We start from the raw sequence: 18712 nt of genomic DNA on the forward strand, positions 1-18712 counted from the left end.
CCAATGTCCACTGGGAGTTTGTTGAAACCTGTCCTCATAATATAAAGGAACCGCTTGTCCTCCAGCGACAATCCTGCTTTCTCCATTACTGGAACTCGTTTGAATATTGCTTCTTCCTTGACAGCATTCAGTAAACCGAATGAGAGTGCACTCCTTTTTACTTCCGTTGGAAATATATAAGCGCATTCGCAAACAGTACCAATAATTCTATTTAGTTTGTAATATCGCTGAAACAATATGGAAATACTAAAAAAACAATGATTATCCATCAAAGAATTACTTTATAATATATACTTGGCCACCGCCACCGGACAAGATTTTCGATATCGTAAAAAATGACGTCATCCCGGTGAATGTGACGTCACTTTTTAGCGGAACAGAATGAAGTTTCATTCACTAGAAGGTTAAAGTTCGGGGTCAAATTAGAAAATGTTCCGTCATAAGTGGAACAAATTCACGTGATTGTATTGACGGATAAAGCATCTCGTATTGACGGATAACGCACAAGTTTATCCGGCAGCAGTTATCCGTCAGTATGTTGGGCAGTTGCAGGATAAATTACCACCCCTCCCTCCACCTCTGGGTCGCAATTTCGAATCCCATGTGGGGCATTTGCCATATACTGACTGCTAGATTGCAGTCGGGTGTTTTCTCCGGGTACTCCTGTTTTCCTCCACAATAAAACCTGGCACACCCTTATATTACTTTGGCTGCTAATAAGACGTAAAACTAAATAGACCACAAATCAAGCATTTCCTCTTCCATTGTCCAAATAACCAACAGATAAGAATAGAATGTTATAGAACCCTACCTCAGACTATAATGTTAACATTACTCTTTGGTAAACCAGACATGCCCTATCAGTACAATATAAACCCCTTCAAAATTGTATAAGCTATTCGAACCATTTTTAATAGTGATCAAAACATGTTTATTTATCAATCAGCACTTCCTGCTACCACTAATATGCAATGCCTCTATATATCGTGGTTACAATTTATGTTCATACCCATTTATGTTATCTGCATAATCAAACGACGACCAATTACGTCATCACAACAGGCCATTTCTCCTTTTATTGTTGAAACTTAACCTTAATTGTTTTTCTTTTCTCAATTCCTACACCTTTCCATTTCTTTTTCAACCATTTCACAACAATAAACCAATTGAAGATGGAATTTGAATATTGCCTCAACTATTTAAAGATCCAATATTCGCTACTCGTCCGCAGAATAGATATCAATATTGTTTTACTCATACGTAAAACTCTATAAAAAATAATAATGTGACACAACAACACTGTATATATTATTTACTTGTTATTTTATTACTTGGCGTTATTTTATATTATGTTGGGTGATCCTATTCACACAATCTCGATGTACTCCAACTCTTTTCCAGTTTTAATCATTCTCTCTTCGATTGCCCAATTTATTTATAACACATAAAACCCCGGTACACTTACAAGTTCTTACGTAATAACATTCACTGTGTATTCGAAGGAATAAAATGACTACCTGTGTCAACGAAAGATTATCCACTACCCTTACATTACAATAACACAGTCATGAATACATACGTAATGTGCCAACCGCAATGCACTGCATATTCATATGTAAATTTACCTACATGTATTGACAGATACCATATGCACACCGTTGGAACTTGGGAGTAATATTTATTACTCATTAGCACTGACATAGCAGTTACCAATTATCTATCGACTTCACGGTGTGATTGCAAGAATAAGGTAAGTCTATATAGCAAATATTTATGTTTTCGTTACATATCATTGTACATGTGTTTTATTAAATGCGATTATATTTCATTTTGAACCTAAAGTAGGTCATAACTCGTTACCAACTGTACATGTGTTTCAATTGTACATTATATATTTAATTGGATTTTATTTTGAACCTACAGTCGGTCATCTTTACGGTCATTGACCAATGACATTCCACGTATCCATGTATATATTTATTGTAGAATATGACGTTTTAATTACTGTTTTACATGGCAATATAATATGTGCATGATTTTCTATAGGGACAGACAGATAAAATGGAGAAACTATTATTGACACAACCAGGAAGTATGTTAATATACAGATATAAAGATAGCCTTTACCCGTATATAACTAGATAAATCCACTATAGAAAACTATCAACCCATGACAAAAATATTACGTTTACAGATATCCAATACTAATGTCAAGGTAGTGTGTATGCTTGTCTAAACTTAAAAGGACAATTCACTCAGGCTAAATCTTTTACATAACCAAGAAGCAAAAATATAGCATAAATGTACATGTTCTACATTTCTTATTAAACATATAAACGTAAAACATTGACAAATTCCACGACATTGTTAAGGTATTTTTAATTCAATATCGTTGAAATATCAAATCGTGTGATCAATACAATGAAGCAGGTACAATAAGGACGCTGTATTACCCATACCCGAGCCAAAGTCACGCACGTTTAAACAAATGAACTACATAACCACTGAAAGGTGGATAAATATGAATTTTAGGCAAGACAATTCACCTAATAAGGGTAAACACACTACTTGTCAGACGCGATTTGAGACAAGCAGGTTCTAGACAAAAGTTCAATACTTTACGAGCAAGGGACAGGGTTCGACATACAAGAAGTTCGATCACAATATGTAATGGCGGACAGCGAGCGAGTTTAAACATCTACACACATGTCACAACCATGGGCTTTTCAGGCATATCTCAGTAACACAGACTGGTTTAATTTCCATTAGAACTGTTTTTTCCGATATATGTACAAATTTTAATGTTCTCTTAGACTGAATTGTCCCTTTAAGAATTTATTATGTAAATAACCTTTCGTAAACGATATTTGTGTCAAGGTAGTACATATTCTAGACCACAAACTTTAGTAGTGATTTTGTAAATAAACTGTTGTAAAAATAATATTATAGTATTACACTGTGCTTTGTAATTCCATTAATATTAGGTATTTCATTTGATTAACATATAATGTTATCAATGAGAAATTTTATATACAAACTTCGTCATTTGACTACTGTACCACTTAATATATACGGAAATAAAGCTATACTGATGACTAACCTAAATAAAAAAAAATTTTCACTTCTTCTGTTAAGGATTTTCTAAAAATAGCAATGTTGTATTTTTTATAAAAAGTATATTTGATTTTGCAGTAGTTTTATCTTAACGGAGCGAACTTCATTTTTCTTTGATCGATATTTTAAAGTCACTGACCATAGCTGTCAATATGACGTAAAATTCAAATAAACAACTATATTTTTTAAAAGATAGTGTAACTACTTTTATAACTTATTATTTTTATCTACTCGTTTTCGGTACATATCAATTAACTTTACAATCATAGATAGTAAAAACGATAGTGAAATCACTTTTATTGTTAATTATTTCTGTGCATATCGATTAAATGTACAATCGTAGATATTTAATGTTAATAAATCCATATTGTTGATGGCAGAGATATGAATCTAAAGCTAGAGAAAATTTAGCCCACTGAGAAAGGAAATAATCACTTTTGAAACAATGGGCTAATGCGTAGGATTGGAGGACCCATTCCGAAAATATTTAATAAGTAAGTATACAGTATTTTCCAGTTGTTTATTGAAGCAATAAGATTATAATATTACTCGATTTATCGACTTTTTAAAAACAATTTGAATAAACTTCGGTTCCTAACTCTGAATGATGTGTCTAACTATAAAAATGATAAAAATTGACGTACCACGTGATACCCGATCACGTTTGTGCGGTACTATTGTTACTTTTGGTGACGGATGGCGTCAATAGATGATATCCCGCGCTAACGTTATTTCAGCGGGAAGATTATAAATAGTTAGGATCCGTCACCAGTGGAGATGATACTAGTCCTACATAAACAGGCATCACGTGGTTCGTGAATTAGTCCCATTGACTATAAAAATAATGTTATAGCATGTTTTTGTTATATATAATATATTATATAGGATCTTACAACAATAAAAACTTCTTAGACTCGTTTCATAAAATCTCATATGAAATCAACACAAATTTAAGATACGTTTTATCACATATCTACAAATACCTACATACAAAAGAATTAAACGTCAAAATGTATTTTGAAAATCGATCAGAGAACGCCATTTTGTCCCGCCGTCCTCGTAATCCTGACGTCACTTTATTGTTTCTGTCTGACGTCACAATGAATTTTCAGCAAATGAAAATCGCTCCAGGTCATATAACACTGGTGGCATATGCAAAAATATTTCAAGGGCGAAATCACTGGATATCAGGCGGATTATGTGACAAAATATATTATGTTTATAATATGAAAAAGGTCATGTGTGAATGTTTGAATCTTATAATACGAGGGTTTTGATCTCCTCCCAAAACAACGTGGGTAAAGTACAATTTACCGTCGATCAATCCCACCATCCGGTGATTATGGCGTCATAAACTTCACGTCAAAAAATGACGTCACAATTACCGGATAGCGGGACGAATCGACGGTAAAACGTACTTTACCCACGTCGTTTTGAGATCTCGAAACCCGACGTGCAGTGTATTGACTGTAAAAATATAATTTGACAATTGAATAGAGCATTATCGAAGTCAACAATACATAATGTTTTCAACGCTGATTACAACTGTTTTGTTCCATAAAGTGGCATCCCCTTTCAACAAGGGAACTCGGAAGCCACAGAGTCGGGATGCAAGAGGTGTCAGTAGCGCTTCAGGGCGGGGTACCATATTCGTAGACAAATCCCTGGATCTTAAAGATACTTCAGAGGCTTCAGGACGGAATCCCAAAAATACGAGCAAGGCTCTAAAACAGGCAGACGATGATCACGATATTCCCCTAGACTATGAACTAAACGTGATGCTGGATAAAATCGCACAGAATCTCACTGCAAATGACTTAAACAGAATGAAACGATATTACTCTGGTGAGTTCAAGAAGTCAAACTTAATTACCCTAGCTGATAAAAGGACGTAAATAAACCAACCAACCAACCAAAAGCAGGGGGCTCAACTTTTAGTCTTATCAAAAATATTTAGAAATTTCTGCAAATGATTTATTTTCGTTTATGTATTGTTCATATAATACCATAATTTTGTGCTGTTGAATTGTATTTATCAAATATTTAATAGTTAGTATCATATTTAGTGTCGGATAGAAGTGGAATGCGTGGCATTCTGAGTGACGTATGATATTAGCCAAACATAACCAACAATAAAGGTTGAAGGATTTTTGTTTGTTTGTTTGTTTGTTTGTTTGTTAGATAGATAATTTCCCCATTTTAATGAAACCGTTGCTTTGCCCGTTTTAATTACAGTGATTGTATCTAATGCCATATTTTTAATATTATATTTATCCCATTACCTTATATTCTATTTTTCTTATTACTTTAATTTATCATATTAATCTTTTATTTTACTTGTCTTATTACCTTTCCCAGGGGAGGGTGGATTGGGCCGTCGTGTTCAGGAAGAAATAACAGACCCTCTGCAATTTTTCGACCATATGCAACGGTCCGGACGTCTGGATAGAAACAACCTACTCTACTTGCAGGCCATACTATGGCATCTAGGGAGGAAGGATGTGTATGATATGTTTGTTCAGTGTGCAAGAAAGTGCAACACCAAACCTCTTCACTTTTACACGCGGGACGAACACGAAGGTGAATAAAACTCGAATTATATACGATGATGGACCTGACTACAGACGAATATGAATATTGATAATGTCAGGAAGGACAAGGATGGTATCTCTTCGAAAGGTTGACGAATTAAAATTAAAATTAGGTCAATATCTAGCTGTTTTGTTATTTGATATCGGGCTAGTATTTTCGAAAAGTTTCGCATTAAAAGTGGAAATACAATATTTGGCTATTATGTTAATTTCATAAGATACGAAGGTAAATGTAATACTATCATCAATCTTTTATCGCAAATAAGATTCGACTGTACACGGATAAGCTCGCGTTGGCAAAATTCCTCAAAATAACTGTGAATCATTTTGTGAATATATTTACTCTATATGAACGACAAAAAAGCATCATATTTCTTATATCCATTATACACAAAAGGATTTCTTATCCAGATCACCCAGGCCGTTCGTCTGCTAACTTTCATATTTCTGGAGAAGCAATCGATCGTTGTCAAGTTCAACAGCTCCAGGGTCTCCTGGCAAAGCTTCTGATCGTACCGGAAGAAGAAATCTCCCTAAATGGAGTGAAACCTTTTCACAGCATCGTCATAACGTTCCTCATTCCGGACTCGGCACTGACAATCCTGAAGGATCTGACGTCAGAAGAGAAAGGGCTGCTTCAACAGTGTGACGTAGATTGTGCTTTTATTGGGGACCTCAAAATCAGCTTTACAGGTAAGTATTGTAATACAAATGTATATACCTATATCATAAAAAAAACATTTATTTTATAAGTATACGTGAAGAAATATGTTGGTCAAGTATTCGACTTTATTAGATGGCGACTTAATTTTGAATCTAATCTTCCCTTTACCTACTTGACTATAATCGTCCTAATATTGCTTTTGGTCTTGGAGAATTTGAGTACTCGCCACTGTGAGGAAGGTTCTGGTTGTGTTCCTTGGAACTTGAGTACTCGCCACTGTGAGGGAGGTTCTAGTTTGTGTTCCTTGGAACTTGAGTACTCGCCACTGTGAGGAAGGTTCTGGTTGTGTTCCTTGGAACTTGAGTACTCGCCACTGTGAAGGAGGTTCTAGTTTGTGTTCCTTGGAATTTGAGCGCTCGCCACTGTGAGGAAGGTTCTAGGCTGTGTTCCTTGGCGGAACTTGAGCGCTAGCCCTGATAGGAAGGTTCTGGATTATGTTTCTTGAAACTTGAGCGCTCGCCCTGATAGGAAGGTTCTGGATTATGTCCCCTGAACGAGACATACACTGCTTCAATGTGATAGCACTATAAAAGTTGCCAGAGCCCCACTATTACAAAGAAGCACAACACGAATATATCGCAGTCTCCCAAACCAATACATACAAGACATGGCATACACTTAACAGTTTTTGTTAATTTCAAAAGTTGAACTTCTCTTGTCGTATTTTAACCATAACTGTGATCAAATAGTTTATTATGCATATCGCCTTTCGTCTGTGATGCATTTTTTAACAAATCCAAACACAACATATGACAGTATTCATATTAAAGTTAAAGATTAAACTGCTTTTTTGCTAAGCAGTGTTCATTTAAAGTTTCCCTAGTTTCCTTGTGCATTCAATGCTGCAAAGGAAAAGGGAAAAAGAAAAGAAGATATTTCTCTTTCCATTTTCTAATATACAGTGGCATCCGGTTATACTGAAGTCCTTGGGGAATAGAAAAATCTTCAATTTATCCAGATTTCAATATAACCAAGAATAAAGACAATGAATATGAGTAAACTGTGATTATACCTAATTTCAAATGAAGCGGTATTTCAATTTAACTGATTGCAAATGAAGTGGGTTCCACTGATAAACTTATTTGGTGGGCGCCAACCAGGATCACTCTGGAATGTCTTGTTCAAGAGAAAATTTCTGCCGTTGTGAAGCTCGAAAAACTTTGTTTTTGTGTAAGGAAAATTGGAAAATTAGAAAAATAACTTTTTACAAATCCATTCCTATTTACTTTGTGTTCCTTGGAATTTGAGCGCTCGCCACTGTGAGGAAGGTTCTAGGCTGTGTTCCTTGGCGGAACTTGAGCGCTAGCCCTGATAGGAAGGTTCTGGATTATGTTTCTTGGAACATGAGCGCTCGCCCTGATAGGGAGGTTCTGGATTACGTTTCTTGAAACTTGAGCGCTCGCCCTGATAGGAAGGTTCTGGATTATGTCCCCTGAACGAGACATACACTGCTTCAATGTGATAGCACTATAAAAGTTGCCAGAGCCCCACTATTACAAAGAAGCACAACACGAATATATCGCAGTCTCCCAAACCAATACATACAAGACATGGCATACACTTAACAGTTTTTGTTAATTTCAAAAGTTGAACTTCTCTTGTCGTATTTTAACCATAACTGTGATCAAATAGTTTATTATGCATATCGCCTTTCGTCTGTGATGCATTTTTTAACAAATCCAAACATAACATATGACAGTAATCATATTAAAGTTAAAGATTAAACTGCTTTTTTGCTAAGCAGTGTTCATTTAAAGTTTCCCTAGTTTCCTAGTGCATTCAATGCTGCAAAGGAAAAGGGAAAAAGAAAAGAAGATATTTCTCTTTCCATTTTCTAATATACAGTGGCATCCGGTTATACTGAAGTCCTTGGGGAATGGAAAATATCTTCAGTTTTTTCGGATTTCAATATAACCAAGTATAAAGGCAATGAATATGAGTAAAATGTCATTATAACTAATTTCAAATTAAGCAGTATTTCAATTTAACTGATTGCAAATGAAGTGGGTTCCACTGATAAACTTATTTGGTGGGCGCCAACCAGGATCACTCTGGAATGTCTTGTTCAAGAGAAAATTTCTGCCGTTGTGAAGCTCGAAAAACTTTGTTTTTGTGTAAGGAAAATTGGAAAATTAGAAAAATAACTTTTTACAAATCCATTCCTATTTAGCAATGCATGATTAATTTTTATTTAGATTTAGATAAAAAGTATACAACGCCGACAAAATTAAACGAGAGAGATGAAATACTAAAGCTGCTGGAACGCAATAAACAACTCGAGATGAGAATGGAAGATCTCGAGGTTGAATTGCTCAAAAAGGATAAGAAGCTTTCAAGTCTTCAGCGATCTACGGTTGATTTGGACACTCCCGAGGGAAGGAAGTCACTTACGAAAAGAGGTCAGTATGACTAGTGGACTTAGACTACTACTGGTAATTTACGATATATTGATTAATAGAAAGGACATAGACAACTACTGGTAATTATGATATATTGATTAATAGAATGGTCAATATGACATATATATAAAGCCATATATTGGTAATTAATTGGCTTATAGAATATCTTCAGTTTGAAGATGAAAGTATATCGATCGTATACATATTTACATTGTAACAAATTTTAGGCCTGTCATCCAGTAACGTTGTCCCTGTAAATTTATTTAATGAAATATTTCTTGATCATGCGGGGCAGAAAATTGTTAATGACGTCATGATAAAAACAATTACAATACGTCAGAAAAGAACGACGATATATAATGAAGGAATCGAAAATGGCAAAATTAAATTACTGCTTATAATACGAACAGAAAATGTTTGAAACGAAACGAAGAAATCTTCTTTGTTTAAAAGATCAATACTAAAATTTTAATATGAGGATTGGATTTAAGATTGTTTTAATATCGAGAAACGAATGTACTACTTTTTCCTACAGATTCTTTTGCCAGACTCAAAAGTGGACCAAGTCATCATGATCTTCTGAACGAAATATCAGTCCTCTTGACGACAGAACAGCGGATGACATTATCAGAGGGGTACACATTTACTGACCAGGAACAGGAACATCTGCAGCAAAACAAACAACATTTCCTTCGAGTGTTGGTTGATAAAGATATAAAAACTGGTACGTACATATATTATTATTAATAGCAGTTCGACCGGTATGTCATCCATAGAAAACTATATTTATATCTAATGACCATTTTAGCGATCTTTGTATGCCTGTACTGTTAGAAGACTCAAAAGATTTTATTATGAAGAATATTCTTGGTCAGCACAAGGCATGTTATATGCTGATCTGTCAAACTCTTTCACGAGGGCAATATGTGTCAGTGCTTAAACCTGACGATAACAAAGAAATGTATACCTCTTAACAAGTTGAGAAGGTATTCTGATTATGGTATAAACAATAATCCATGTTTAATAACGCGGTGTTGTCTTTTGACAATAGTTTGCAAATTTTGACTATTTACTTAAAAGAGTCATCCGCTATATATTCCATTATATTGACTTAAATTCCGAAATGATATGACTGTTTTTATTATATAAAAAAATATATGTCACAACAGAGAATTTCACAAATTGTGTTTTCTTTTTTTCCAATATTCTTCAAATAACATGTTAATGATATTAAGATAATAGTGGGGGAGGAGAAATAGGTTCCCATGTACCCCTCTGGCAGTTTTTCGAAACATGGTTTTTTAGGACCGGTATGATGTCTAGTTTCATTCTATGCTTGTTGCCGTTGACAACTAATGTTCCATGGGGGTCATATGGCGGCCATCTTGGATTTCAGGTATCAAAAATGGCCAATATGACACATTCGCATATATGCGCATAGATAACATTCAGAGGCAGATAAACACCAGACAACAGACAACATTCAGAGGCAAAAAAACCACACATTTTTTTTTATATATGATTGCAACATGATGAATACGATTAAATCATAATAATAACGTCTTCTCATTTTGTGAAATGACGGGAAATGACGGAAAAACAATGAAATTTTCAGCTTTTTTCCCATAAAAATCGATAAATGTCATAATTTACATCACAAGTAAAACAATTGATGGACAAAACACCTTGATATATTGCATGAGTGAGCTGGGGAAAAGAGAGGGACACCCCCCCCCGCACCGAAAAGAAAATGCAGAAGAAAAAAAAATGAAAAACAAAATCAATAAATTAAAACTCCAAATATTCTGTCAACACACATTGTAACAGTTATTCTGAATTGAACTGACTCTTGTCTAAACATATATGCATTATAAAAGGATAGATGTATGTTTTTTAGCAGAAGAAGCGAGATGACCTCCAACCCCCTCCGCAATAAGTTAAAAAAATATATTCCCGGATCCAGTAAACATCCAAAGGCTAGATCACATGTTTTATCCATAACTCAGGCACTTCCCAATAACCGTAATAATTTATTTCTTTTCGAATTTCAATTTTGGATATACCTCCCCATGAAAAAGGTGTACCATTGTGATGCCTGCTCGTATAAGTTAAAAACTACAAATACATATAACATCTGCTGAGGAGGAACAGTCACAGACTGGGCCGCCACAACGGGATCCTAGGAAAACAGTCAATTAGATTGAGAGGGCAGGGACCGTAGGTAAAAGTCATTGAAAGTATTCTGACCACGCCAAAAGGCAGCAGACATGATGTCATGGAACCAGGACCCATTATGGAGAGCAAAAGAAGCCGCAAGGGCTCTAACCTAATGGGCCATCTCCTTTCATTTCGCCCCAGATTGATAATTAGACTGCAGATGTACTGAGAGGAGAAATCCTGCTGACCATGTTTAATGGGCAAGAATTGTACATCGCCCCCTTGTTTTATGAAAGGAAAACCTAAACGTCCGACTCGGACAAAGCCGCTCCTTCATTCTCCTTTGACTTAATAGAGATTGTGAATCTTTACCAAAAAGGCAGGATCAGTGAGTGGGGTAACAGAGCTATATCTGGCCCAATAAAGCACGAAAAGTGAATAGATGGATATCACTACTCTTACGGCCTAAGGCAAAAGCAAGCAGGAAGTCAAAAGTAAAAACCTTAATGGAGACCGACACCAAAGGCTCTTAGGACCACCTTTCAGTAACACAAGTGCTAGATTCCACTGTGGAGCTAATTGCCGTACCCTAGGCCTGTCCAGACTGAACCACCTAATCAAGGCAGACAAAGAGTTGGAAGACCCTAACACTGGTCTACCATAAGAATACGGTGCACTGGAAATAGCCATGCGATAGCCTGCAATAGTACTAGAGACAAGTTTGCGTTCCCTAAACAAATAGAGAAGGGAATCCGCAATCAACTGGGCAGAGGCCTTGACCTGATCAATCTTCCTGTCGATACACCAATCACAGAAAACCTTCCATGACTGTTAGACGACAGGTGAGGAAGACTTATTGATCGGGCGATGCGAGCTGACACGTCTTAAGAAAAACTTGACTGAGCGAGGCCTCCTGAGATAGCTTCCACGCTCTTGAATGGATCTTCCGGGACCAAGGCTGGCGCAGGAGATTGGTTCTAAGTGGGGAAACCAGCGGAATATCTACCAACAGAAACTACAAGAGCTCCTGAAACCAGGATTGTCTCGGTCACAGGGGCGCTATCAGAAGGAGGGGAAAATGATGCTTCCGAAACTTCAATTATAACCCTGCCCACCAGGTTGAATGGAGGGAATACATAAGCATGTATTCACTCCCAATCTAGAGATAGAGCGTCCACAGCCCAAGTCATTTGGTCTGGCACCGGAGAGACAAAAGTAGACAATTAGTGGTGAAAAGGTCAATATGAGGTCTATTCCACACCTAGCAAATGCCCCCGACGATCGGGAGATTTAGCTGCCTTTCTGTCACAACCGGCTTGCGGCGCCTGGAAAGAATATCCGCCAGAACATTCAACCTGTCTGGAAGATAATTGACTAAGAGAGTCAACCGCATTTCTTGACAGAAGAAAAAAACACGAATGACTTTGTCCCCCACCCTTTCTCTACAGATAAGCGACAACTATAGAGTTGTCTTTAGTCACACAAACCACCTTGGAATGTAGAATCTTCCAAAAAGCCTGCAGAGACAACCGAGCAGCCTTATCTCCAGCACGTTGATGTGCTCGGAGACCTGATCCCCAGACCACTCCCCCGACTGGCAATGGCCGTCGAGGTAAGCCCCCCAACCTGTTATCTGTCATCGCTCCAACGATTCCTAGACTCGGTGGAGTATGGGGGAATCGTCGAAATAGATGTGTACATTTATTTTCCTAGAGTGATGAAATCCTACGCCAACCTGCAGCAGTTTGATGAAAACCAAAGTGACAGTCGTGATACCGTAAAGGATTTAGTTTTGTGGTAATAAGCTGTGCTATACCATCGTGTTTTCAGGACAAAAATATCAAGGATAATAATTCGAACATAGTGGTACGTTTCGTTCTGGCACGAGCCGAAAATTAATGAAAAATTCTATGTTTCCAGTTGTTCACTAAAAGAGAGTGGATTATTACGGTGCTAACCACGTTCTAGTTGTAATTGGGGCCGCGATGGCCGATTGGTATGATGTTTCGATCGACATATAACAAATGTACCAATAGCCCTCCACCTGGGTAGCTTGTTCGAATTTACAGGGGCAGTTGCCAGCTATTGACTGCTGGCGTTGTTTTTTCTCCGGGAACTCCGCCTTTCCTCCACTAATAAACCTTGCACATCCTTACATAATCCTGGCTGTTAAAAATGTAATTGTAGTTTGGAACTGTCTGAATCATAGATCAGGAAATATGTAATTTATGTAATAATAATTATGAGATTTTTTTCTCTATGAGTAGTGTTGGGAGGGGGGATGTACACGATTCTTCTGCTTAAAAACATAAAATCCTTTTAAAATACACATATGTTTACACAAGGGTAAGTGCAATTCGAAATGACTGGTACAAGGTGTTTTGTCCATCAATTATTTTATTTGTGATCTAATTTATCGATATTTTAGGGAAAAAAAGCTGAAAATTAGTTTTCTCGTCATTTCACAACAATGAGAAGACATAACGTCATTATTATGATTTAATCGTATTCAGTATGTTTCAATTATATTTAAAAATGTGTTTATTTGCCTCTGTGTGTTGTCTGGTTCGCTCTCTATGCGCGTATATACGAATGTGTCCTTTTGGCCATTTTTTGATAATTTTTATGGGGGGGGGGGGGTCCATCTCCTTTTCCGACCTCATTGATACGATCTATCTTTTTATAGTACACATATGTTTACACAAGGGTTGGTTCAATTCGAAATGACTGTTACAAGGTGATTTGTCCATCATTTTTTTTACTTGTGATAAAAATTATGACATTTATCGATTTTTTAGGGAAAAAAAGCTGAAAATTTCATTGTTTTCCCGTCATTTCACAAAAATGAGAAGACGTAACGTCATTATTATGATTTAATCTTAGTCAGCATGTTGCAATCATATCAAAAATATGTTTATTTCTCTATCTATGCGCATATATACGATTGTGTCATTTTGGCCATTTTTAATACCTGAAATCCAAGATGGCCGCCATATGACCCCCATGAAACATTAGTTGTCAATGGCAACAAGCATAAAATGAAACTAGACACCATACCGGACCTAAAAAACCATGTTTCAAAAAACTGCCAGAGGGGTACATGGGAACCTATTTCTCCTCCCCCACTATAACGATTTCTCATGTCTGAAAAAATATCCTACAAGTCAGAATTATTATGATATGCTGAAATACAGTGTATACTTGTTGTATAATTGGTATTCTTTAAAAACACCATATTCGACACAACTATTGAACCATCACTTAACTAATTCACCCCTGAAGACACTAGAATCTCCAAAATCAAGGACTAGAAATGTTCATTATGAAATTTCAGGGTGAATGAGTCAAAGTGATGGTGCCAAGCGGCGCTATCGTAGTATCTCTATGCAATGTGATGTCTCCGTTATCTATTATGTTGTTTCAGATACAAGAAACAGAGTCCTGGAGCTCATCAGGAAACTCGAGAATGAGTCGCTCCTTGTGGAAACTACGAATCTCCTTGATAAATTACCGGAGATTGATATTGATTGGTCGATAGGGCCGACTTTTGATGAGGACCCGGATGTACCAACTGACAGTATTAAGTAGTAGAACTGACTGCGTTGTACATTGTATATAAGTTATTAAATCTAAACACGTGTTTTGTGAGCTTTGTGAAAATAAGTGATTACAGATTTAATTGATATTTCAGAAAAAAAGATATTTTGAATTTTTATTTACAAACGTTTTTCGTTCATGTATCCGTGGAAATAGCCATATGACCAATTCAAGTTCACGAACTGAAGGCAGCTCAGAGGAAAAAATCTGAACCATTCACAGGCCAGCAAAAATTTCCTTTGAAGACTACAGAGAGCTACGCCAAACTTCAAAGCCACACAGTCGACCACAGTGTACCGTTATGCGGCTCTTTTGATTTTGATATACCATAAAGGAATATATTATATGTTCTGTTGCCACCAGTTTTACTGATAGTCCAGGGGTGTAGAGATCGTTAGTGATCGGAACCTCTGGAGTTTCGAGGATAACTGTACCTATGACTGACACTTTTGTCGCTACGATTTAGATGGCGATTTGTACTTGCTCGCAAAATATGCGAATTTTAATCGCACTCGAAAATTAACTACTTTACAGTATACTGAAATGGTACATATCAGCTGTCAACTAATCATTTGGCAGATTATGATCATTGCGTCATTTAACGCTGGTTTGTGTTTTCTTGACAACCAATACTCCAACAACGAACTTTGATTTGAATCGCATACTATATTTGTTGCTTTTCCGTTTAAAAACGCGAAGCGACATTCCGATGCTTAAATGTCGCCTGTACATGTATATGGATATGAAATGCAAATGCGGCAAAGAAAAATTACTAACATTCTTTATTATTGCATTTTTAAAGGATTTGTTTACAATATGGAGATATACACATGTAACGCAAAACATTCAGATTTTTGTGTTATATCTCATATCGCTATGTTAATCCTTCTCCATTGAAATACAATCTCCAATAGATTACATACTCATGTATATGTTGTATGAAATTGTTAGGTCATAGTATTAGCCAATCAAAAACGACGTTACAAACGGCGACGTCATTTTCCTGTATGGGCTGATTAAGTAAATTTACAGCCAATAAAAATTCTTATTACAACACTATACAAAGTTAATAAAATAATTGCAAAATCATTCTGGCACAACTTAATGCTTAATATGTAAATGACTACAGATGTACTATTTCTGTGATTTTGAGTGCAATTAGAATGTTTATTGACAATGAAATATTTTGAATAAAAATAAGTGTGGTATGTTTACGTATCACTTGAAAGATTATTACCATGATGGTGTGTTTGTATATACCTTTACCTGGCTTCGGTCTGTTAGTTAGACGATTTCGTCTCTTGACCACCTTGAATAGTTCGTAATCATTGATGCTTAGTTGCGCCTTTTCCTTAATGTTACTTTTTCTTAATCCTTATATGTTTGGTTGTGGTTTGACGGGTTCCTCTATCTATTTACACAAATCCCCGCCTGTCTATTTACAGTTCCTTGGTCCTAATTTCATACCATATGTATAGTGGCTCACATTCTTAATTAAAAATTGACTACGGTCTTTTTACAAAGTTCCACAATCTCACAGAATTTAACAGTAATTCATCTGCTGGCAAGGTTATCTTTATATACAGGTCGGTTGAAATTTCATATCCAGGTTCTTCCAGTATTTATTTAGTCTACTTTTAAATTGATTGATGGTTACACTGTCCACCACATCCTCCGATAGGTAATTCCTTGGTTGATGGTTACACTGTCCACCACATCCTTTGATAAGTTATTCCTTGGTTGATGGTTACACTGTCCACCACATCCTCTGATAGGTTATTCCTTGGTTGATGGTTACACTGTCCACCACATCCTCTGATAGGTTATTTCTTGGTTGATGGTTACACTGTCCACCACATCCTCTGATAGGTTATTCCTTGGTTGATGGTTACACTGTCCACCACATCCTTTGATAAGTTATTCCTTGGTTGATGGTTACACTGTCCACCACATCCTCTGATAGGTTATTTCTTGGTTGATGGTTACACTGTCCACCACATCCTTTGATAAGTTATTCCTTGGTTGATGGTAACACTGTCCACCACATCCTCTGATAGGTTATTCCTTGGTTGATGGTTACACTGTCCACCACATCCTTTGATAAGTTATTCCTTGGTTGATGGTAACACTGTCCACCACATCCTCTGATAAGTTATTCCTTGGTTGATGGTTACACTGTCCACCACATCCTCTGATAGGTTATTCCTTGGTTGATGGTTACACTGTCCACCACATCCTCTGATAGGTTATTCCTTGGTTGATGGTTACACTGTCCACCACATCCTCCGATAAGTTATTCCTTGGTTGATGGTTACACTGTCCACCACATCATCCGATAGGTTATTCCTTGGTTGATGGTTACACTGTCCACCACATCCTCTGATAGGTTATTTCTTGGTGATGGTTACACTGTCCACCACATCCTCTGATAGGTTATTCCTTGGTTGATGGTTACACCGTCCACCACATCCTCTGATAGGTTATTCCTTGGTTGATGGTTACGCTGTCCACCACATCCTCCGATAGGTGATTCCTTGGTTGATGGTTACACTGTCCACCACATCCTCCGATAGGTGATTCCTTGGTTGATGGTTACACTGTCCACCACATCCTCCGATAGGTTATTCCAATCATGAATCACTCTGATGTTAGAGGAGTTTGCTCTTAAGTTAAGTCTTGTTTGGGGTTTCCTAATTTTAAGTTTGTGTCCTCTAGTTCTTCTGTTAGTTTCAATTTCGAAGAAATCCTCTAGTTTATCAAATCCCTTCAGTATCCGGAATGTTTGGATCATGTCTGCTCTTAATCTCCTATATTGTAGAGATGGGATTTCTAATTTTTGAGACGTTCTGTATAAGGTAGATGTTCACTAATTTTGTTGCTCTACGTTGTACTTTTTCAATCATTTTTGTGTCAGTGAGGTTCATTGGATTCCATACATTCACTGCATTTTCCATGTGAGGCCTTATTAATGATTTGTATAGTGGCATGAACTATCCAAGTTGATTGGTTTGTCCTTTTCACTGCTTTCTCTACATGTTTACTAAATTTGAGGGTAGTATCCACTATTACTCCTAGATCTTTTTCTTCATCGAATTGATCAATGTTTTCTTGTCCTAGATTATAAACCGTGTTGGAGTTGTTGTGCCTAAAGTGCAGACTTTTGCATTTGCTGCAGCTGAAGTGTAATTGCCATGTATTTGACCATTCCTCCAGTTTGTTCAGGTCATATTGAATTGTCTCTCTTTCTCTCTCTGGTCCGCTTTGGTATAAGATTTTACTGTCATTTGCAAATAGTTTCATTGTTGCAGTCACGACGTCTGGTAGATCATTTATATATACCAAGAAAAGCACTGGCCCTAAAACACTCCCTTGGGGACTCCACTTATCACTGTTGACCATGGTGAGGTATGTCCATTTATCATCTCCCTTTGTTGTTTCATATTCTCGAGAAAGTTTCTGATCCAATTTAGGATATTCCCTGTTATGCCTATTGCCTCCAATTTTCTGAATAGTTTAAGGTGTGGGACCGTATCGAAAGCCTTTTGAAAGTCCAGATATATTAGGTCTACAGGTTCACCTCTATCCAAAGTCCTAGTGACTTCATCTATTACATCTAGTAGTTGGAGAACCGTCGATTTCTTAGGTCGAAAACCATACTGAGGTCTACTTAATAAATGGTTATCTTCCAGATGATCCATGATATTGTCTCTAATGATGGATTCCATAGTTTTACAGATTGTACTGGTGAGGCTGATAGGTCTCTAATTTTTCGGTAAGTTTTTCTCTCCTTTTTGTAGATAGGTATGATGTAGGCTAGTTTCCAAATGTCCGGAAGTATTCCTTCTTCGAGTGATTTGTTGAAAATTATAGTAAGTGGTTCAGATATTGATGTTGCCGTTTCCTTTGGAATCTTTGAATGCATATTGTCGGGCCCTGGAGATTTGCTTGATTTGATTTTCTGGAGTTTTTTTTATCACTGATTCTTTTGAAATAGTTGTATTTCCAATATTATGCTGTGTCACATCAAGTTGAGGTAGTGTCTTTCTGGTGAAAACACTGGAGAAGAACATGTTTAGTTCCATTGCCGCTTCTTCATCGGTTGCTGTTGTTATGCCATTGTCTCTTTTCAT

At 36.7% G+C, this 18712-nt stretch overlaps 1 protein-coding gene across 1 annotated transcript; it reads left to right on the forward strand.

The window, feature by feature from the left end:
* The first annotated feature begins 1591 nt into the window (after positions 1–1591).
* Positions 1592–15824, forward strand: LOC138330269 (uncharacterized). The gene is made up of 8 exons (XM_069277754.1): positions 1592–1750; positions 3495–3608; positions 4678–4959; positions 5473–5694; positions 6117–6398; positions 8631–8828; positions 9337–9552; positions 14410–15824. Coding segments are annotated over exons 2-8 (1365 nt in total). The 5' UTR covers positions 1592–1750; positions 3495–3607; the 3' UTR covers positions 14574–15824.
* The last annotated feature ends 2888 nt before the right edge of the window (positions 15825–18712 follow it).

This window comes from Argopecten irradians, chromosome 8 (genome assembly GCF_041381155.1).
Source record: "Argopecten irradians isolate NY chromosome 8, Ai_NY, whole genome shotgun sequence".
NCBI classification, from domain to species: domain Eukaryota; kingdom Metazoa; phylum Mollusca; class Bivalvia; order Pectinida; family Pectinidae; genus Argopecten; species Argopecten irradians.